Here is a 23143-nt window from a genome sequence, read left to right as displayed (position 1 = left end):
CGATCTGGTTTCTTTGAACCGCCTTGTACTGAAGTGTCACAAACCACCTTTCTATGAACTCTTATTGATTGTCTGTTTGGGGACGGCTTTGTATCGGCTAATGGCGTAATAATCGGTGTGATTGGTTGTTTGGGAGTCGCTTCGTATCGGCTGATATTGTCTAAAAACTGCTGTTGCGTAAAAACACGATTCTGCTACTCTTGTACAGAAACTTTTCTTTCCTCCGACGCTGTCAGCAAATCTAATGAGCAGCTTTGTTTGAAGCATACTGAGTTTAATGTTACACGGGATGCTTTTTTATCAAATATCAGTGGTCACGCAAAAGTTCAAGTGGTCCTCTTCACACTCAGGTTCCAGACTGAAAACACAACTTCTGCATTCAAACTCGTCCTCGATCGCACAATTATCCGATTTTTTTACGCAATTGAGAAGTGTTACCGAAACTGCTGCTGAATGAGTCTGGATCGAACTCAGCCTTGCAGGTTAATGCCAGAAGAAGAAGTAGAAGAAGAAGAAGAAGAAGGGGGCGATCGTGGTTTTTGTTTGTGGTTTTAGTCGTACGTCAGATAGTTAGCGTCGTCGAGCTTTTTGGTCTCGGTGCGAAGACTTTAAAATCCTGCTTTGAAAAAAAAAAAAAAAGGTGAAAAGACGTGAAAGCGAGCAGCTCTCCTCTCCCAGCTCGAGCCGATCGTGTGTACATGTGTACTATACTGAGTGACTACATGCTGTAAACTACGTTACCGTGCAGTTAGCCTTTACTGTTGGTTTTATTTTCAATTTTTTAATTTTTTTTTCTGATTGTTGAAGCTTGGTGTGGTGACGCTGCCCTCCCTGCTTGTAAATGAGACGTTCTGATTCGTTGAACTGCCTTCTCTCTCTTTTCTTTTCTTTTTTTTTTCTCCATCTTGACGTTGGGTTTTATCAAAGCGTGCCTACTCACCGTCCCACCGAGGGATCCCCACTGTACAGAACATCCCAGAATCCCCTGCAGCACCCAGCAGAGGAGCATGTGGGCAAGTGTGTGTGTGATGAATGATGTGTGTGTGTGTGTGTGTGTGTGTGTTGCCCACAGATTACAGACCTTGCGAGAGTGTCCACATGTGCGATCTCGGGTCGGTTCCTCGCTGTTTTTCGTGGTCCAGAGTGATGACGACTCGAACGTTTGACTTTAAGTTTGTCGCTTAAATGAAACAGATCTTCTTTTTTTTTTTGTAAAACGATGTTTTGTCTGAATCCATGGAGCTTCTGGTTTGTTTTCCCCTGTCCACTTTTATTTTATTTCGTCTTTTTTTTTTTTTGGTTTCTTTTTGTTGTTCTGTACAGATGAAAATTGGACAGTTTGTTAATAATAATAAAGTCTGCAAGGTTTCTATTCCACTGTCTACTTTGTTTATTTCTTTTTGTCAATTTATTCTTCATTATTGTCCAAAAACGACTTCGGATTAATGCTGCTGAAGTGAGGATGCTTTTAATTATCAATGCCATGAACAGTTTTTAGGTTGGGAACCACTGGACTAAACTAGCTAACTGTATATAAAGTAGTGTAAACTAGCTCCACCTCCAGCAGCTACAACAGTAACATGCTGCTCTAACACTGATGCTTCACTATTAATAATCTAATGATGTCATAATAATAATATATCAGTCAGAGGACCAAACCACTACTTTACTGTAATACTGCATACTACATCACTATAATACTGCAGTACTTTTACTGTAATACTGCATACTACATCACTCATAATACTGCAGTACTTTACTGTAATACTGCATACTACATCGCTCATAATACTGCAGTACTTTACTGTAATACTGCATACTACATCACTCATAATACTGCAGTACTTTTACTGTAATACTGCATACTACATCGCTCATAATACTGCAGTACTTTTACTGTAGTACTGCATACTACATCACTATAATACTGCAGTACTTTTACTGTAATACTACATACTACATCGCTCATAATACTGCAGTACTTTTACTGTAATACTGCATACTACATCACTCATAATACTGCAGTACTTTTACTGTAATACTGCATACTACATCACTCATAATACTGCAGTACTTTTACTGTAATACTGCATACTACATCGCTCATAATACTGCAGTACTTTTACTGTAATACTGCATACTACATCACTCATAATACTGCAATACTTTTACCGTAATACTGCATACTACATCACTCATAATACTGCAGTACTTTTACTGTAATACTGCATACTACATCGCTCATAATACTGCAGTACTTTTACTGTAATACTGCATACTACATCACTCATAATACTGCAGTACTTTACTGTAATACTACATTTTGCTACCAGTACTTCTGTTATTTTACTTAAATAGGATTTTTACTTGTCTTTCTGTACTGGAAGTTTTACTGCACCATGTATGTATATATAAACATACATCCTCATATACTATACGTGTGTGTGTGTGTGTGTGTATTTGTGCATGTGTGTTGTCTGTTTCACGTCTGTCTGTGTTCATGTGTGTTCTGTCTGGTCTTTGAGGCTTCAGACTGTCTCACAGATCCGTGTTAAATTCTTCAGTCCGACAGACCAAAACATGTCGGCCTCGCAGCTTCTGTCCAACTAAAACTACAGTTTTACGACTCGAACGTCTCGAGTATGAATCACAGCCTGTAACACGAAACACAGACATGACACAGTGTCAGGTAAACATGTTTATTGTTTAACAGACGTTTTAGCAATAAAATCTGAATAAGACAAAGTAAAAATCTGAATATCTGGAAATAAAAACACACAAAAAAAGAAACATACTGACTCATACATACTTCCAGTTTGTACCTCTCAGTTATTACATTTAATTCACAAAATTGAGCATAAATGTACTTAAAGATAAAAACCTGATGAGTTAAAAAAACAAAAAACAGGTCATTAAACAAAATATGTTGCTGTGTTTCTGACTTTTACTAATAAAATATTTCATCTCCTGCAGAAAAAATTGCTGAAATCAACTTTTTGAATAAGTAATAAACAGATTATTCGCCTTGTGATTCAATTGTTATGATTATATATAAAAGGCACAAACTTCTACACACTAAATATTCTACTGAAATGAAACTACAGTATATACAGTTTTTAAAGAAGTGTAACAGAAACATTAAATCAATAAACACAGTGGTTCGACACCCGCTTCATCCCCAGAAAGACTTGTTCATCCTGCATTCAGCACAATAAAAACCTTCCTCTGATACAGTCACATGTCTTTCTTTTTTTAGTCATTTAAAATCAGAAACAAAACATTATAATATGAATTCCCACATATAACCAGATATCTGCGATCTGCATGCCTTCTAACGCTGTGTAGATATATTTGGTTTGACAATATAAGTTTTCAAACTTTTAAGATCAACTGGAATTAAACAGATTGATTTCTTTAAGCTCCTGCAACCCTGCTGTTTCATATGAGGACATTACATTTTGAGTTTACTGGATCTTATACTTCATTCTGCTCAACTTTGACCTGTTGTCCTCTTTAATACACATATTTGTTTGTGTGCCACCTAGTGGTCGCTAAGGCACATTACAATGTAAATACCAGATGGCAGACATCTTGGCAAACAGCTGATCTCCAGACAAAAGTGAAGCAGGTACAAAACCTTGTCATATTTTATGGTTGAAACTTGTTTATTTAGGTTTAATAACGTTTGTAGTTTGATATGCAAAAGAAATTTGACTAATTTAAGTAATAGCAACAAGCTACGATACTGCTAATCAGGAAGTACTCGTTTGAGGATGTTGGGACTTTATTATCATTAGTAAAACGATTTCCTCTTCAAAGACAACGCTTAGTTTTTGTACTTATCGGGTTTTACTAATCTCAAATATAGGAGAAATGTAAAATGCATAGCAAACAGAACCTTAGGTCTCAGGAGGTTAATGCAACAACATGTTATTCACATGTTCCTTAAAAACAGAAATACCATAGAAAAGTTGAGATCTGTAGTTTGTCAGAAGTGTTTTCAGACTGTATGTTTTGGTTTTTACGTGATAAAAGACTTCACGGATGAGGACTCAGTGATTAGTTTGTTAAATGCTATAATTAAACATGTGTCTGGTAAACAGGTAACAGGAAGTGACGGAATACGCTTACCGGAAACTACGTCACATGATTTTCATTGTTATGCAGATGATACTCAATTATATCTATCAATAAAGCCTAATGAAATCAACCAGTTAACTAAACTACAAACATGTATTAAAGACATAAAGACCTGGATGACCTGTAACTTCCTGCTGTTAAACTCAGAAAAAACTGAAGTTATTGTGCTTGGCCCTAAACACCTTAGAAACACATTATCCAATGATATAACTACTCTGGATGGCATTACTTTGGCCTCCAGTACTACTGTAAGGAACCTAGGAGTTATATTTGACCAGGATCTGTCCTTTAATTCCCACATAAAACAAATTTCAAGGTCTGCCTATTTTCATCTGCGTAACATTTCAAAAATCAGACATATTCTGTCTCAAAATGATGCTGAAAAACTAATCCATGCATTTGTTACTTCTAGGCTGGATTATTGTAATTCATTATTATCAGGCTGCCCTAACAAGTCTCTAAAGACTCTCCAACTGGTCCAGAATGCAGCTGCACGCGTTCTGACAAAAACTAGAAAGAGAGATCACATTACTCCTATTTTAGCTTCACTGCATTGGCTTCCCATAAAATCAAGAATAGAATTTAAAATCCTTTTCCTCACTTTTAAAGCTCTTACTGGTCAGGCTCCATCATACCTTAAAGAGCTCATAGTACCTTATGTACCTACCAGAACACTGCGCTCCCAGAACGCAGGCCTACTTGTGGTACCTAGTATCTCTAAAAGTAGAATGGGAGGCAGAGCCTTCAGTTATCAGGCTCCTCTCCTGTGGAACCATCTCCCAGATTCGGTCCGGAGGGCAGACACCCTCTCTACTTTTAAGAGTAGGCTTAAAACTTTCCTTTTTGATAGAGCTTATAGTTAGCAAGCTCCTAGTTTATGCTGCTATAGGCTTAGACTGCCGGGGGACTCCTACCTCCACGATGCACTGAGCTCCTCTTTCCTCCTCTCTCTCTCTCTATATCCATCCATCTATATCCAATAACATTCATGTACTATTAATGCATTCAGTAACCTACACTTCTTCCCCGGAGTTGTCTGTGCTTTCTCATCTCACAGGCAATCTGGGCCTGTAGACGTCCGGATGACAGATTCCAGTCCCGGACCTTCTAGCTTCAATGTTTATTTTCTATGTGCTTCTCTCTCTCTCCTATTCTTCCTCTCTCTCCCCTCTACCCCAACCGGTCGAGGCAGATGGCCGCCCACTTTGAGCCTGGTTCTGCCTGAGGTTTCTTCCTGTTAAAAGGGAGTTTTTTCTTGCCATTGTCGCTAAATGCTTGCTCATGTGGGAATGTTGGGTCTCTTTATAAATTAAAACTTGAAGAGTACGGTTTAGAACCTGCTCTATGTGTAAAGTGCCTTGAGATAACTTTGTTGTGATTTGGCGCTATACAAATAAAGATTGATTGATTGATTGATTGATTGGTAAACCACTCATAAAGCTCAGAGGCTAATGGCTCAGGCGTAGCATTTTTTTTAAATGGCAAATTTTACGACAAAAATCAGTTTTTCTTCTTGTTCCTGAAGATGAATGTTTGAGCTTCTCTGTGCAGAATGGTGTATGTTCAGGGCTTGTTTTTATATTTATTTACTAATGACAAAAACTCTTCTAATATTAGTTTTAACGCAGTATTAGAATAAGTATTTAACAGTAGTTCACTAAGTAGCCAGTAGAAGACAGACAGAATTTAACTGTTGTTTCTTCTTATTGTCACTAATTATAAATATGAACCACTGTAGTTAGACTTTAAAACTGATCCTCACCAGGTGATTAAATATAGTACCTGCTCAATTAAAAGATCGAAGTCAATTAAAAGTTGGGTTTCAGATAATGATCGGGGGGCATAGTCAACATGAACAAATAACAACGAGCCCCAAAAACAAGCAGAGGGGGAAAAACAGTAGATAAACTCCTGGTAAGTTTAATTTAGAGATCTATATTTGAATAATAGGGTAACTTGGTTAAATGGGCGAGTGCACATCAATGAGCATGGTACCTGAATGCTAACGCTAAGTGGTGCACCGCCAAAACCTTACAGGTGGAACTCAAGCATTATAAAATCCAGATAGCACTGCTGGCCTTTATCTAGACCGGTCAAAATGGACGTGAGTCTGAGATGGCCAACATCTAAAATAGCAAGTACCGCCCCGAATATCCCAAATCAAATGTGGGCCCTTTTTTTTGGGTAAAGATGCAGTGCTGTGGTGGTATATGTGTTCAGGATGTGGGCGAGTCATTGGTTGATATACAGCGTTGCTATGGTTTTTCTTGTGGCTCAGATCTGGGAAACAGGAGCAGACCGGCCCAAGTGCCGTCATACCACGCAAGTGTTTGGACCAGATGAATGTGCCCGAAAGTGTTTGATGTGGGTTTAATCTGGGCCACGGTTAAAACCTCCTGTTGTCCTCGAGTCAAGGAAGGAAGGAAGGAAGAAGGAAGGAAAGGAGGGAGGGAGGAAAGGAGGGAGGGAGGGAGGGAGGGAGGAAGGAAGGAAGGGAGGAAGAAGGAAAAGAGGGAGGAAGGAAGGAAAGGAGGGAGGGAGGAAGAAAGGAGGGAAGGAAGGAAAGACAGATGTAAGGAAGGAAGGAAAGATGGAAGCAGGGAAGGAAGGACGGAAGGAAAAGAGGGAGGAAGGGAGGCGGAAGGAAGGGAAGGAGGGAGGGAAGGAAGGAAAGACAGATGGAAGGAAGGAAGGAAGGAAGGAAGGAAAGATGGAAGGAAGAAAGGAAAGATGGAAGGAGGGGCGGAAGGACAGAAGAAAAGGAGGGAAGAAGAAAGGAGGGAGGAAGAAAGAAGGAGGAAAGGAAAGAAGGAGGGAGGGAGGGAGTAAGGAAGGACAGAAGGAAGGAAGAAAGGGGGATTGAGGAAGGAAGGACAGAAGGAAAGGAGGGAGGAAGAAGGCAGGTTGGAGGGAAGGAAGGAAAGGAGGGAGGAAGGAAGGAGGAAAGGAAAGAAGGAGGGAGGGAGGAAGACAGAAGGAAGGATGAAAGGGGGATGGAGGAAGGAAAGAAGGAAGGGAGTAAAGAGAGAGGAAGGAAAGAAAGAGAGAGGGAGGGAGGGAGGAAGGACAGACGGAAGGAAGGAAGGGAGGAAAGAAGAAACAGTCAAAGCAGACGGTGTCAATTTGACCCGGGAGGACGACACAAAGGTTAAATATACTATCTGGAAATGTTGGAATAGTACGGTAATTACGGTAAAGAAATTACAACAATTGAACAGAGCAAACAGAAGCATATCAAATATCAAGAAGGCTTCGTATTAAAATATGAGAACATATACTTATCAAACTGTGTGAATTAGAAATAAAGGCCTCTGTCTAATATAAGCCTGCTTCTAATAAAGGCCTGAGCTTCTATTAAAGGAAATACGTTATAATGGAGTAAAAACCAGCACCAAACTGTAATCAACCCTAGGAGGGCTGGGCAATATATCGATATTATATCGTTATCGTGATATGAGATTACATATCGTCTCAGAATTTGTCATGATATCGTAATATCGTGACAGCAGAAGTTTTGTCTTTTCCTGCTTTTAACCCTCCTGTTGTCCTCGAGTCAAGGAAGGAAGGAAGGAAGGGAGGAAGAAGGAAGGAAAGGAGGGATGAAGGAAGGAAGAAGAAGTAGGAAGGAAGGAAGAAGGAAGGGAAGGAGGGAAGGAAGGAAGAAGAAAGGAAAGGAGGGAGGAAGGAAGGAAGAAGGAAGGAAAGGAGGGAGGAAGGAGGGAAGAAGGGAAGGAAGGAGGAAGGAAAGGAGGGAGGAAGGAAGGGAAGGAGGAAGGTAGGAAAGAGGAAAGAAAAAGAGAAGGAGGGAGGGAGGAGGGAAGAAGGAAGGGGGGAAAGAGAGGAAGGAAAGAAAGAGAGAAGGAGGGAGGGAGGAAGGACAGACGGAAGGAAGGAAGGGAGGAACAGTCAAAACAGACGGGGTCAAGTTAGTATTTGCCTTTTACCCATGATTGATTATTTATCAAAAATCTTATTGTGCAAGTATTTTGTGAAAGCACTGATACTCATCCCTACAGTATTATCGAGTTATTTGGTAAAAACATATCGTGATATATGATTTTATCTATATTGCCCAGCCCTAATCAACCCTGATGATTATAAACCCTCCACCCGCCCGTCCTCGCCTTAAAACTCATATGGAGACACCATCAGGGTAACCTTAGTGAGGTAGCGACCGAGCAGAGCGTGACCCTCCAGCTCGCTCATCTCCACCTCTGCCTCCAGGGTGGCGGGACCTTTGACGGGCGTCACCAGGAGGAGGGTGCCCGTCTGCCGGCCCGAGCGCTGCACGCTGAAGTGACCTCGCCCTCGTCCGCCCGCCAGGCCGAACCGCAGCGTGTCGCCGAGCACGCGGGCCGCCGACACCCGGAAGAGGACGCGTGGGGCAGACATGTTGGATACGACGGGCAGGAAGTGGAAGGAGATGGAGTTCGGCGCCTGAGTGCACGCCTTGTCTCCCAGCATGCACGGGTTCCTCTCACAGCGCCTGGAAGTGAAAGAAACACGAGGTTGGTGGTGATTCAGTGATGAGTTTCTATGTTCAGTAACGCTGAAGAGATTCTTTAACCCTTTGTAGGTCTGCTTAACGTTTGGCAGAGGTATCTTTGTGTCATGATATCTGCTCAAAAACTAAAATCTATTGAACCCATTTAACTTTCAAACGGTCAAACTTTAGCATTTGTATGAGGTATGTAATGCACAGACAGACCATTAGATTGTGTTATGGTTGCTATAGATACAGGTTGTGCTTTAGTGTATAAACCATAGACTGTATGTAAAATGGACGTAACATCCGTGACGTCACTCATTGGTTTGTGGACTGCTGCTCGGAGGCCAATAGTATCGGATCTGAGCAGCGCCATCTTGAAAATTTCCGGTGCATGCTGGGAAAAATAAAAACAGGGATTCTACTTATATGGGCATCAGGAGGAGCATGAGGCGCCCTCCTGAACCTGTGAACCAATCAACCTGTCAATCACGACGTAGCCACGCCCTAATGCATACCCTGCTTTATCATCACATATAAAATCAGGGAGGCCAAAATGTCCCAAATGAACATCATACTGCATTGAAGAAGGCTTTAAACTAGCGATTGAGACCATAAACACATTTTGAAAACGTTTACTGAGGTTAGAAATCAAGTGAGAAGTTGGTGAATTCTCCATTGACTTGTATAGAGACGGAAGTCCTTTTGACATCAAAACGGTCGCCCCCTGGTGGCCTTTTGATAGAATGCAGTTTTAAGTTACTTCCTGCGTTGGCCTCATTTCAGAGGACCGGAACTCCCCGCCTGGTATAAATGAAGAATAACACAAATCACTGCTGACATCAGAGATCCTGCTGGAGACATTTTTGAAGTTGACTTTCATTTTTTCATCTTGTACATGAACAGAATGAGTCTCTAACATGTTTTTAATAAAAGTTTAGAACAAATGAGGTGTGAATGAGTCTGTAGAGGCTGTAAAACATCACATTTAGGCTCAATGAGGAAATAAATCCATGTTTTATGTTGTCATGGCCTCAAAGAGGAAGGAAAAGCAAATAAATGATTTTTTTAAATAGCAATTTCTTGGTGTGACCTACAAAGCATTATAGAAATATCTTAAACTGGGATCACAGAATGAGGAAAAACTCATATCTCACAGGTGTATTTGGCAAATTTAAATTCTGACCTGATGTTTATACTTTTTGTAAAGCCATCAGAATTAAGACATTTCTATCTAAAGGAGGGTTTGAATGTGAGAACGAGATTTTATTGACAATCAAACCGAAATCTGTTGAGTCACTTCACTTAAAACCACAAACGTTAACCTCATGATCGTGGAAGCGATAAATAAAACAATCATGAGATCCCCAAAGACTCTAAGCTTCATCCTTTGGGGTCTCTGAGGTTGTTTTAAATGTGCTACATAAATAAACTTTGACTTGACTTGACTTGAAATGTCTTCATAAGATATCATTTAAGTTTATTGTGTAGCTGTTGAGATATTTCAGTCTGGATTTCAGCCTAGAGCTGCGCCGCTAGCATGGCTAAACAGGCAATTATGAGTATTTATACACCAAGATTAGTTTCTTAAAATTAAAACACATGGGAGCACATGGCATCCAATCAACTGTGATTGATGGACAGCAGGAAGAATAGCTTTTGCTTTGGTAATAACTAATGCAGATCCATGTAAAACCATAAACAATAAGAAACTGCTCTTGGACCCTGTTAGATTACAGGTTGAGTGCTTAGTTGAGAAGTATTATGGGTTGTAGGTGTGGTTGTGGTCTGAGTGGGCTAAATTAATTCTCCTTCCTGTCTCCTCCGCCATCGAACAGCTCTCAACCATTGTTACCATTGTTATATCAAATCCCTCGACAATTTAATGAAACCCCTCATTGAAATCAGACCACAGCCTCAGAAATAGTTCACTACTTCTGGAAGCTCAAGCTGTCATTTCATTGTGTCTTTAACAGTTAACATGTTATAATATTCTTATTTTAAAAAATCCAAATTTACACAAAGAGCCGAAGTGAAACCACAACTTCCAGCTTCTGTTCCAGACACAAAAAAACACTCAAATCTCACTGTTTATAAAACTACTAAAGATCCAGAACCAGCTCAACAACAATACTGTAAAGTAACTAAGTACATTTACTCAAGTACAGTTTGAGGTACTTGTACTTTACTGTAATACTGCATACTACATCGCTCATAATACTGCAGTACTTTTACTGTAATACTGCATACTACATCGCTCATAATACTGCAGTACTTTAACTGTAATACTGCATACTACATCACTCATAATACTGCAGTACTTTTACTGTAATACTGCATACTACATCACTCATTATACTGCAGTACTTTTACTGTAATACTGCATACTACATCACTCATAATACTGCAGTACTTTAACTGTAATACTGCATACTACATCACTATAATACTGCAGTACTTTAACTGTAATACTGCATACTACATCGCTCATAATACTGCAGTACTTTTACTGTAATACTGCATACTACATCACTCACAATACTGCAGTACTTTTACTGTAATACTGCATACTACATCACTCATTATACTGCAGTACTTTTACTGTAATACTGCATACTACATCACTCATAATACTGCAGTACTTTACTGTAATACTGCATACCACATCACTCATAATACTGCAGTACTTTAACTGTAATACTGCATACTACATCGCTCATAATACTGCAGTACTTTTACTGTAATACTGCATACTACATCGCTCATAATACTGCAGTACTTTAACTGTAATACTGCATACTACATCACTCATAATACTGCAGTACTTTTACTGTAATACTGCATACTACATCACTCATTATACTGCAGTACTTTTACTGTAATACTGCATACTACATCACTCATAATACTGCAGTACTTTAACTGTAATACTGCATACTACATCACTATAATACTGCAGTACTTTAACTGTAATACTGCATACTACATCGCTCATAATACTGCAGTACTTTTACTGTAATACTGCATACTACATCACTCACAATACTGCAGTACTTTTACTGTAATACTGCATACTACATCACTCATTATACTGCAGTACTTTTACTGTAATACTGCATACTACATCACTCATAATACTGCAGTACTTTACTGTAATACTGCATACCACATCACTCATAATACTGCAGTACTTTAACTGTAATACTGCATACTACATCACTATAATACTGCAGTACTTTTACTGTAATACTGCATACTACATCGCTCATAATACTGCAGTACTTTTACTGTAATACTGCATACTACATCGCTCATAATACTGCAGTACTTTAACTGTAATACTGCATACTACATCACTCATAATACTGCAGTACTTTTACTGTAATACTGCATACTACATCACTCATAATACTGCAGTACTTTTACTGTAATACTGCATACTACATCGCTCATAATACTGCAGTACTTTTACTGTAATACTGCATACTACATCGCTCATAATACTGCAGTACTTTTACTGTAGTAGCATTTTTCATGCATGACTTTTACTTGTAATAGAGTATTTTTACGTTGCTGTATTGGTACTTTTAATAAAGTTAAAGATCTGAATACTTCTACTTCTACTTCTACCACAAACTTCTTCTGAGTTAATGAGACACTTCTGTGCTCAGTGTCTGACTCAGAGTGCTTCTCAGGCAGATCGAACAGCAAACATCACCCTGACCCTGAACCCTGCATGTGGTTGAGAAGCCTCCTGTGGAGTCTGTCAGTCGGCATTACTGCAACATACAATTACGCCTCAGCTGCAGGAGGATAAATCATAACTCCATAACCGCTTTGGTAAACACGTTCAGTTCCTGTCTGCCGCCATAAATATGTTTCACACCTCATGACCATCATCAGCCGGTCAGCTGACTGGAGCCGGAAAAACCTCAGCGGGGCGTCTGAAGCCAAACCTCAGCTCAGTTACTGTAAGAGGAGGGAAGGAGGCAGAAACTTCATTGTTCTCAAGCTTCCCTCCATCGCTGCCTGTCAATTTACTTTTTATATCTTTGTCATTTTTGACATTTTGAGATGAGGATGTTTATGGTTTTCTTTGTCATATCTGCTCAGTTTGAATTCCTTCTCTACTTCATTTGTTTGCAGTTTTATTGCAATAAAACTTGAGACATGATTTAAATGTAGTTTACTATAAAGCTGTCTATTGTCTACTAGCTCATGTATTTACGTCTGTAAATGGGTCAGAGACAAATAAGTGTTGGCAAGATGAGCAATTCAAAAACATGTTAAAACTAGTAAAGCAGCATCAGGTTTGTTAAAATGTACATTTAGTATTTTTGTTGGTTTTATATCATTTGAAATGACATTTGCACCATTTTTTACCAAAAGTAAGACTGAATGCTCCTGAAAATGTCAAATGGTGTAACCTCAAAAGAATGATACATATTACATATTATATTACCTAGGAAGGAAGGAAGGAAGGAAAGAAAGAAAGAGGAGGAAGAAGAGAAAGAAAGAACAAGAAGTAGGAGGAGGAGAGAAAGAAAGCCTAGTAAGAAAGAAAGAAAGGAGGAAGAGGAGAAAGAACAAGAAGTAGGAGGACAAGAAAGAAAGAAGAGAAAGAAAGAAAGATAAAGGAGTAAGAAGATAAAGAAAGATAAAGGAGAAAGAAAGAAAGGAATAAGAAGAGAAAGAACAAGAAGTAAGAGGAGAGAGGAAGAAAGGAGGAAAGAAAGATTAAGAGAGGAAGAAGAGAGGGAAAGAAAGAAAGAACAATGAGGAAGAGGAGAAAGAAAGAAAAAAGGAGGAGAGAGAAAGAAAGAAAGAAAAACAAAGGAGGAAAAAGACAAAGAAAGAAAGGAGGAGGAAGAAGAGAAAACAAGGAGGAAGAGGAGGAAGAAAGAATGAAAGAAAGAAGTAAGGGAGGAAAAAGAAAGAAAGAAAGAAAGAAAGAGCTCAGGACGAAGCTTTGAGCATGAAGGATGTTGAAGTTCTTACATCGGTGACGTCTTGATGTACGTGGCGTTTTTCATCTCCGGACATTCAACCGTCACACACTGGAAACCTCCGAAGGTGTTCACACACAGCTGATCCGCTCTGCAGTCGTGCATCCGGTTCTCACACTCGTCAATGTCTGAGGACGGAAAGACGGCAGAGTCTAAGAGTCACACACACACACACACACACACACACACACACACACACACACACACCTCTAACTGTTCCCCTCTCAACTGACAGGATGAGCGATGTGACCTCTGACCTGAGCAGCTGCGGCTGTCCCTGGCGAGGTCGTACCCGGCTGGACAGAAGCAGTGGAAGCTGCCGGGCGTGTTTACACACTGATGGACGCAGAGTCGACCGGGCTGACCGAGAGGAAAGAGACGACACTCATCGATATCTGGAACAGAAGAAATCAAGTGTCTTCAAAAGTCTTATAACATTAGTTAGGCTATAGTAAATCAATGTAAACAACACTATGTAGTATGCAGTATTACAGTAAAAGTACTGCAGTATTATAGTGATGTAGTATGCAGTATTACAGTAAAAGTACTGCAGTATTATAGTGATGTAGTATGCAGTATTACAGTAAAAGTACTGCAGTATTATGAGTGATGTAGTATGCAATATTACAGTAAAAGTACTGCAGTATTATGAGTGATGTAGTATGCAGTATTACAGTAAAAGTACTGCAGTATTATGAGCGATGTAGTATGCAGTATTACAGTAAAAGTACTGCAGTATTATAAGCGATGTAGTTTGCAGTATTACAGTAAAAGTACTGCAGTATTATGAGCGATGTAGTATGCAGTATTACAGTAAAAGTACTGCAGTATTATAAGCGATGTAGTATGCAGTATTACAGTAAAAGTACTGCAGTATTATAAGCGATGTATTATGCAGTATTACAGTAAAAGTACTGCAGTATTATAAGCAATGTAGTTTGCAGTATTACAGTAAAAGTACTGCAGTATTATAGTGATGTAGTATGCAGTATTACAGTAAAAGTACTGCAGTATTATGAGCGATGTAGTATGCAGTATTACAGTAAAAGTACCTTAAACTGTACTACAGTAAAATACAAGTACCTCAAACTGTACTACAGTAAATGTACTTAGTTACTAGTAGAAGTTAAAGTATTTCTTACCGGTGCAGATGTTGTTGTCTCGGCCTGAGATGGTGAAACCAACATCACAGGTGCAGCGTGTGGAGCCCAGGAAGTGAGTGCAGTGAGACGGACGGATGGAGGAGGAGGAGGGAGAGGAGGATGTGGATGAAGATGATGATGATGAAGATGAGGTTGAGGAGGAGGAGGAGGATGCTGACAGAGCAGCAGAGACAGGGAGGGAGGCAACAGGAGCATCAGGAGAGAAGGAGGGCAGGGAGTTTGCGGTGCTGTTGAAACCTGAAAAGAAACAAAAACACTTTGAAACAAACTGAACCAACATCAGAGTTATATTTCTCTCATGGTGGAGTTTGTTCTTTACGTCTGCACATGGGCTGCTGGCCGCTCCACTTCAGAGACTCCAGGCACACCCGGGTCCTCGGGCCAATCAGCTCGTAGTTGGGTTTGCACAGGAAGTGGACCTCGTGTCCGACGCCAAACACTCGGCCCAGTCTGCGGCCGTGGGAAGGGGTTTCTGGTTTAGGGCAGGAAGCTGAGAGCAGATAGAGAAGAGTTAGGAACCAACCAGGTCACTGAACACCTTTAACCCTCCTGTTGTCCTCGAGTCAAGGAAGGAAGGGAGGAAGAAGGAAGGAAAGGAGAGAGGGAAGAAGGAAGGAAGGAGGGAAGGAAGGAAGGAAGGAAGGAAGGAAGGAAGGAAAGAAGGAAGGAAGGAAGGTAAGAGGGAGGGAGGGAGGGAAGGAATTAAGGGAGGAAAGGAAAGAAGGGAGGAAAGAAGGAAGGGAGGGAGGAAGAAGGAAGGAAGGAAAGGAGGAAGGAAGGGAGGAAGAAGGAAGGAAAGGAGGGAGGAAGGAAGGAAAGTAAGAGGGAGGAAGGGAGGAAGAAGGAAGGAAAGGAGGGAAGAAGAAGGAAGGAAAGGAGGGAGGGAGGGAGGAAGGAAGGAAGAAGAAGAAGGAAGGAAAGGAGGGAGGGAGGAAGGAAGGAGGGAAGGAATGAACGGAGTAAAGGAAAGAAAGAAGGAAGGTAGGAGGGAGGGAGAAAGGAAAAGAGGGAGGGAGAGGAAGGAAGGAAAGAAGTACAGAGAAGTACTCCCTCCTTTCCTTCCTTCCTCCTTTCCTCCCTTCCTTCCTTCCTCCCTTCCATCCTTCCTTCCTCCCTCCTTTCCTTCTTCCATCCTTCCTTCCTCCCTCCCTTCCTTCCTTGACTCGAGGACAACAGGAGGGTTAAAAAACCAGTGCCGTCATCACAATATAAAGTCTATGGGCCGAGCGGCTCTCATTGAACTGAATGGGCTCCATCTTCAGTCTGATATCCAGCTCTTATAATAAATCCTTGTTGAAAGTTGCTTCTGTTATTATTATGTGGATCCATTTCCATTCCTAATCAAACTAAACTTAACCACACTCTCACATTCCTCACCGTTCTTGCCCGTCTTAAAGATGGCCATGGTGGTGTTTTGCAGAGCGCTGAGCTTCTTCCTGAGGGAGCGAACGCCCTGCTGGTACGACGTCTCCTGCACCGCTAACATCTTCTCCACCTGCCGCAGCGAGGTCAGCAGGTCGTGAGTGGACGGACAGTCCTGCAGGTGGGACGAGGACAGATGATTGAGACCAGAGCTTCTTTAGGTAAGAAGCTCCACGTTGTCATATTCACAACTTGATAACAGTTTTTGTGTTTTGAAGTAGTTATTTACATTTTAGTCGTCATTAAAGTCAGTTTAAGTCAGGTTTTCCTCTCTGTAATGATTCCTCCTGTTCATACTGACTATTAACCCTCCTGTTGTCCTCGAGTCAAGGAAGGAAGGGAGGAAGAAGGAAGGAAAGGAAAGGAGGAAGGGAGGAAGGACAGAGGAAAGAAGGAAGGGAGGAAGGTAGGGGAAGAGAAAGAAAGAGAGAAGGAGGGAGGGAAGAAAGAAGGAAGGAAGGAAGGAAGGAAGGGAGGAATGGAAAGAAGTAAGGTAGGAGGGAGGGAGGAAGGAAGGAAGGAAGGGAGGAAAGGAAGGAAAGGAGGAAGAAGGAAGGTAAGGAGGGAGGAAAGAAGGGAGGAAGGAATGGAGGAAGGTAGGGGTTAGGAAAGAAGGAAGGGAGGAAAGGAGGAAGACGGAGGGAGGGAGGGAAGAAGGAAGGAAGGGAGGAAGGAAAGGAAGGAAGGAAGGAAGGAAGGAAGGAAGGAAGGAAGGAAGGAAGGAAGGAAGGAAGAAGGAGAAGGAAGGAGAGGGAGGGGAGGGAGGGAGGAAAGAAGGAGCAGTCAAAACAGAGGAGGTCAATTTGACCGTAACGTTGAAACATAGAAGATGAAGATTTGACTCATTTACTCTCCTCCTTTCTTTCTTTCTTTCTTTCTTTCTTTCTTTCTTTCTTTCTCTTTCCTTCCTTTTCTTTCTTTCTTTCCTCATCTTCCTCCCTTTTCTCTTTCTTTCTTTCTTTCTTTCTTTCTTTCTTTCTTTCTTTCTTTCTTTCTTTCTTTCTTTCTTTCTTTCTTTCTGTCTTTCTTTCTTTCTCTCTCAGAAACCACAACCACACTGCCTACATATGTCTTTAGGAGGAAGAAGAGGAGGGTGTGAGTGGCGTCTGTCTCCAGCCTGCTGTAGGTTTCAGGTGTGAGGTCTATACATAGAGGTGAGGTTTGCAGAGCTGTGGCCCGCTGCATATATAACACCCGGGTGAGAATTGGACGTGAGCCGGCCGCTGACCTCACACTGAGACAGATAAAACACAGCGCTGGACGTAACACGGCACAACGCAGCCGACACATAACCAACTGCTGTGTTTGGGTGGTTTTTTTGGGACATTTGGAGGCGTTTCTCTGCAGATCGTGACAGAAAGGAAGGAAGGTGAACTCTAGTTCAACCTGTTCAGAGGAGTCTCTCACTACATTAACCCTCCTGATGTCCTCGAGTCAAGGAAGGAAGGGAGGGAGGGAGGAAGGAAGGAAAGGAGGTAGGAAGAAGGAAGAAGGAGGGAGGGAGGGAGGGAGGAAGGAAAGAAGGAAAGGAGGAAGGAAGGAAGGGAGGAAAGAAGGAGGGAGGGAGGAAGGAAGGAAGGAAGGAAAGGAAGGAAGGAAGGAAGGTAAGGAGGGAGGAAGGAAGGAAGGAAAGGAGGGAGGAAGGGAGGAAAGAAGGAAGGAAAGGAGGGAGGGAGAAAGGAAGGAAGGAGGGAGGGAGGAAGAAGGAAGGAAGGGAGGGAGGAAGAAGGAAGGAAGGGAGGAGGGAGGAACAAGGAAGGAAAGGAGGGAGGGAGGAAGGACAGAAGGTAGGAAGGAAGGAAGGGAGGAAAGAGAGAGGAAGGAAGAAAGAGAGAAGGAAGGAGGGAGGAAGGACAGACGGAAGGAAGGAAGGAAGGGAGGAAAGAAGGAACAGTCAAAACAGACGGGGTCAATTTGACCGGGAGGACGACACAAAGGTTAAATCACAGTTTAGTTTACTGAGAGAAAGAAGAAGTAAAATTAGGTTAAATAAAACAACATGAGATGAAATTAAGTCCAATTAAAATCAATTAATGTCATTCAAAGACACCTGACACATAAAAACCTGCAATGTGTAGAAACCATAACGGTTTAGTCCTCCATCACTTCCATTGTAAACATTATGAAGGGATCTTCTAATGGTCAGTATGAACAGGAGGAATCATTACAGTAAACATGATGAAGGGATCTTCTAATGGTCAGTATGAACAGGAGGAATCATTACAGTAAACATTATGAAGGGATCTTCTAATGGTCAGTATGAACAGGAGGAATCATTACAGTAAACATGATGAAGGGATCTTCTAATGGTCAGTATGAACAGGAGGAATCATTACAGCAAGAAAAAAACAGGTTTCAGTGTCTAGTTGGGCTCCTGATTGGAGTGAGAATTGAAAAATCCTCTAGTATGTAAGTGGCTCGTTGGTCTAGGGGTATGATTCTCGCTTGGGGTGCGAGAGGTCCCGGGTTCAAATCCCGGACGAGCCCTTACTTTGGTTACAAGACATCTCAGATAAAACAAACAATAGTCTTAAATCTACAATAAGTACATTATGAAGGGATCTTCTAATGGTCAGTATGAACAGGAGGAATCATTATAGAGAGATAAACACACTTTTGCGCTCCTGACTGTTGGTTTAAGACAGATTTTACAGGATTTAAGAGCCAAAATGAGCTAAAAATGTCCAGTAATTTCCCTCAAAAACAGCAAGAAAATTAAGAAAAGAAAGAAAAAAAGAAAAACATAATAAGTGAAAGTCTCAATAGAAACTACAAAACTCCTCCAAACTAAACTCATCTACCATTAAATCTAATCTTATAGTCATATGAAGCTGAAGCTGCTGCTGCTCACCTGTGCCGAGGTGGAAGGACGGCTGATGAAGAAGACACAGCGTCGCCATGACGACCACGAGAAGCCCCATCCTGGATAAAACCTCCATCTTCATCCCTGATAATAAAAAACCTGCTCTGATCCCGAGTAACTTTTCCTCCTTCTCTCTCTCTCTCTCTCTCTCTCGTCTGCAGATTTAAATCATCTCCTCTTTGCTGCTGTCTGTCTCTTTTCGAGGGCACTTGCCAAATTTCTCCTCCTCCTCCTCCTCTTCCTCCTCCTCTTCTTCTTCCTCCTCCCATTCTCTGTTACATATTTTTGAGGCGACTCCACATCTGGAACACACTTTCCCCCTCTCTTTTGATCCATCACACTCGTCCCCTCTAGAAATAGCCTCACAAATTATAAGGAGGAGTCAGCTGGAGGAGGCGTCTTTTAATCATCACTCCTGACTAAACGTTGCTGTCCTATTTTTACATTTACTCAGGAATGTGACTCCTGCTCCCAATTACAGCAGCTTTAAAGTTATAGTTAGTTTATTTTTTTTAAATCATGAACCTGCCATCTTGCAGGATAATGTCGTCTGCTCCTAAATGACAGAGCGGACATATGTGGATAATTATCCCCCGACAGAAAAAGACCCTGAATGCATCTTCATATATAAACTCATATAGAGCCGTATGTACTATAAGGCAGTGGTGGAAGAAGTATTTAAATCACTTTATTAAGTAAAAGTATCAATAATCACAGTTTAAAAGTGCTTAATTACAAGTGAAATACCTCCAGGTAAAAGCCTACCTATTTAAGTACAAATATAGAAGTATAACTAGTATTCTGCAGATTATCCAGCTGTGACTGATGTATTAAATTAAATTAGCAGAGCACATTATTAACTTAATGCTGCTTCAGGTGAAGTCAGGTTTTTCTTAATATATGAAGTTTTTGTGAGATATTGGAGAGTTTTACCTCTTTGGGTCTCAAAAAGTGATTTATATTATTATTTATATATTTATGTGTGTGTGTGTGTGTGTGTGTGTGTGTGTGTGTGTGTGTGTGTGTGTGTGTGTGTGTGTGTGTGTGTGTGTGTGTGTGTGTGTGTGTGTGTGTGTGTGGTGGCATATTAGTATTTCATGTATAGTACCAATTTCAATTCTATATATAATATACATATATTTAATTAACTTTAATCTGAGCAATAACAATATCATCTCTGGTTTATTACCACTCAATACCAATATTACTGTTGTGCTGTAAATAATGAAAATAATGTCACGATTGTTATTATTATTATATATTTCTACTATTATTGTTTTTAATACTTATTTATTGTTCTTTATTCTTTCTTATTGATGCTAATGTCCACTTGCTGCTGTAATACTGCAAATTTCCCCATTGTGGGACTAACAAAGGAATATCTTATCTTATCTTATCTTATCTTATCTTATCTTATCTTATCTTATCTTATCTTATCTTATCTTATCTTATATTATCTTATCTTACCTTAAAGTGTAAAGGGCTAGACTAAAAAAGCAGCAGGTGAAAGTACATTACAGGTACATAAGTTAAAATAATTTAAAGGCATATTAAAATAAACATTTACAGTATATAAAGTAAATATTTACAGTGGATCTTTGTTGGGTAAATGAACAGAAACTGTAACACGACTTCTCCATCCGCTGATCCACATCTTACTAACTCTCGATCTTACTAAAACATTGTGCTATTTCTGAAATGTTGAATTCATCTTTTTAAAAAAAAAAAAAATATATATATATATAAAAAAGTGCAGAAATAAAACAAAACAACAAGGCTGAGCTAAACAGAGAGACAGATTACCTCACAAAAAATCACTCTGAGCAGCATAAATATGAGGTTTTATATCTGTGTCTGTAACCATTAAAGCCTTAAAACACTTCTAAGTTTATCCTGTGAACTTAAATTACTTCTAAATTCAACAACTGGATGATGATTTTGTGCTTGAGCAAATATAAAAAGACTATAACTTGGCATGTTTGCAGTTTTTAGGCCCAAATGTGCAAAAAAAGTTGATTAGAAAGAATAAAAGACCTTCAGTATGAGTGTATTTATGAGCTGAGGAGGATTGAGTGTGTAGGATGGGTGCAGGATGCAGTTCGCAGAGCGGCCACCAGGTGTCGCCTCAGTCCTTCATTTCAAACTATGTGTTGCAGAAAGTTTTGAGCAGCTGTTTGAATCTTTCCAGGAAAGTTTCTTCACATGTGGCCGAGATGTATTTTTAGAAAATGATTATTTATGTTGTTGAAGTCTCTAAAAGTCTGTAATTATAATGTGAAGCTTTGATTCTTTAAAACCACATGAAAGCTGAAAGGTCTGCAAACATTTAGAGGATTCACTAAAGTTTAAAGTTTAAAAACTGTTGAAAAATAAATCTGCTTTTATAACACTGCTCTGTAGTTTTATGATATATATTTCCAGAGTTTGTAAAGGTGACTATGGGAATGTAATAGATTACAGATTACTAGTTACTCTATTTAAAATGTAATAAGTAATGTTACTATTTCAACGACTTCATCAAAGTAATGTAACTTATTACTTTTGATGACTTTTCTAATTTTCTAAACAATGTTTTCAGCTGTTAGTGTAAATGTTCCCTTCATCTGTCCTTCATTCCTTCCTTCCTTCCTTCCTTTCGCCCCCCCACCTTCCTCCCTTCCTTCTCTCCTTTTCTCCCTTCCTTCCTCCCTCCTTTCCTTCCTTCCTTCCTTCCTCCCTACCTTCTGTCCTTTTCTTCCTTCCTTCCTGCCATCTGTCCCTCCTCCCTTCCTTCTTTCTTTTCTTCGTTTGTTCGTTCCTTCCCTACTTCCTACCTTCCTTCCTACCTTCCTTCCTTCCTTCCTTCCTTCTGTCCGTCCTTCCTTCCTTCACACCTTCCTTCTTTCTTTTCTTCGTTTTTTCGTTACTTCCTTCCTTCATTCATTCCTTCCTTCCTTCCTTCCATTTGTCCTTCCTCCCTTCTTTCCTTCCTTCCTTCCTTCCCTTCTTCCTTCCTACCTTCTGTCCTCCCTTCCTTCCCTCATTCCTTCCTTCCTTCCCTCCTTCCTTCCTTCCTTCTTTCCTTCTTTCCTTCCTTCCTTCCTTCCATTTGTCCTTCTTTCCTTCCTTCCTTCCCTTCTTCCTTCCTTCCTTCCTTCCTTCCTTCCTTCCTTCCCTCCTTCCTTCCTACCTTCTGTCCTTCCTTCCTTCCCTCCTTCTGTCCTTCCTTCTTTCCTTCCTTCTTTCCTTCCTTCCTTCCTTCCTTCTTTCCTTCCTTACTTCCTTTCTTCCCTTCTTCCTTCCTACCTTCTGTCCTCCCTTCCTTCCCTCATTCCTTCCTTCATTCCTTCCTTCCTTCCCTCTTTCCTTCCCTCCTTCTGTCCTTCCTTCCTTCCTTCCTTTCTTCCCTTCTTCCTTCCTACCTTCCTTCTTTCCTTCTTTCCTTCCTTCCTTTGATGAATAAAGTGGGTTTAATTGGCCCACATCATGATTTATTTACTAAATATATAAAAATATTGATTTGAAATAATTAAAAACAGCAATATATGTATTCAGTAACATGTTAAATATGAAAAAAATTACATTTTCATCAGTAACTGGAACAGATCACACTTATATCTCCCCAAACTTAAACACAGATACTTGCATACATTTATGCATTTTGTGTATTTTTGCATATTTTTCTGCAACATTACAAAACGTTTAAACTATAAAAGTAAAATTCAATCCTTTTATTTTTTACACTTTATCTTTTTTTAACAGACATCCCTGTGAGCCCAGACAGCTCTTCTACAGGTGTGATTATTCTGCATATTTCTCTGTGTGTGTGTGTGTGTGTGTGTGTGTGTGTGTGTGTGTGTGTGTGTGTGTGTGTGTGTGTGTGTGACTGACCTCCATAAGCCTCCATTAAGCGCAGGGATTAGCTGCTGGGACAGTGACAGTTGGATTAAGTTGAAATACAAAATACACCCTCATCATCATCATCATCACCCTCATCATCATCACCATCATCATCATCATCATCATCATCATCATCACACTGCTGCAGCTACTGGGGTTTCCACGGCAACAGGACTGACGGTTA

At 40.4% G+C, this 23143-nt stretch overlaps 2 protein-coding genes and 1 non-coding gene across 3 annotated transcripts in view; 2 read left to right on the top strand and 1 right to left on the bottom strand.

Annotated features, from left to right (window-relative positions):
* The first annotated feature begins 2674 nt into the window (after positions 1-2674).
* On the top strand, positions 2675-5550 carry LOC133981851 (uncharacterized). The gene is made up of 2 exons (XM_062420712.1): positions 2675-2689; positions 4104-5550. Exons 1-2 carry the CDS (start codon positions 2675-2677, stop codon positions 5001-5003), a joined length of 915 nt encoding a protein of 304 aa, XP_062276696.1. The 3' UTR covers positions 5004-5550.
* A 2715-nt stretch (positions 5551-8265) lies between these two features.
* Positions 8266-23143, bottom strand: part of si:dkey-234i14.3 (fibulin-7-like) — a 41587-nt gene continuing 26709 nt past the window's right edge. Inside the window, exons 5-10 of the mRNA XM_062420709.1 lie at positions 16164-16332; positions 15115-15285; positions 14775-15032; positions 13890-14027; positions 13625-13760; positions 8266-8626 (exon numbers count right to left, since the gene is read on the bottom strand). Coding sequence (XP_062276693.1) covers positions 8266-8626; positions 13625-13760; positions 13890-14027; positions 14775-15032; positions 15115-15285; positions 16164-16332 — 1233 coding nt within the window. The remainder of the gene's footprint in view (positions 8627-13624; positions 13761-13889; positions 14028-14774; positions 15033-15114; positions 15286-16163; positions 16333-23143) is intronic.
* On the top strand, positions 18633-18704 carry trnap-ggg (transfer RNA proline (anticodon GGG)). The gene has a single exon. It is a non-coding gene; the product is annotated as a tRNA-Pro (tRNA).

The sequence above is a fragment of the Scomber scombrus genome, chromosome 6 (genome assembly GCF_963691925.1).
Source record: "Scomber scombrus chromosome 6, fScoSco1.1, whole genome shotgun sequence".
Lineage (NCBI taxonomy): Eukaryota > Metazoa > Chordata > Actinopteri > Scombriformes > Scombridae > Scomber > Scomber scombrus.
The sequence above is the reverse complement of the archived record's forward strand: the minus strand, read 5'-3'. Positions and strand labels throughout refer to the sequence as shown.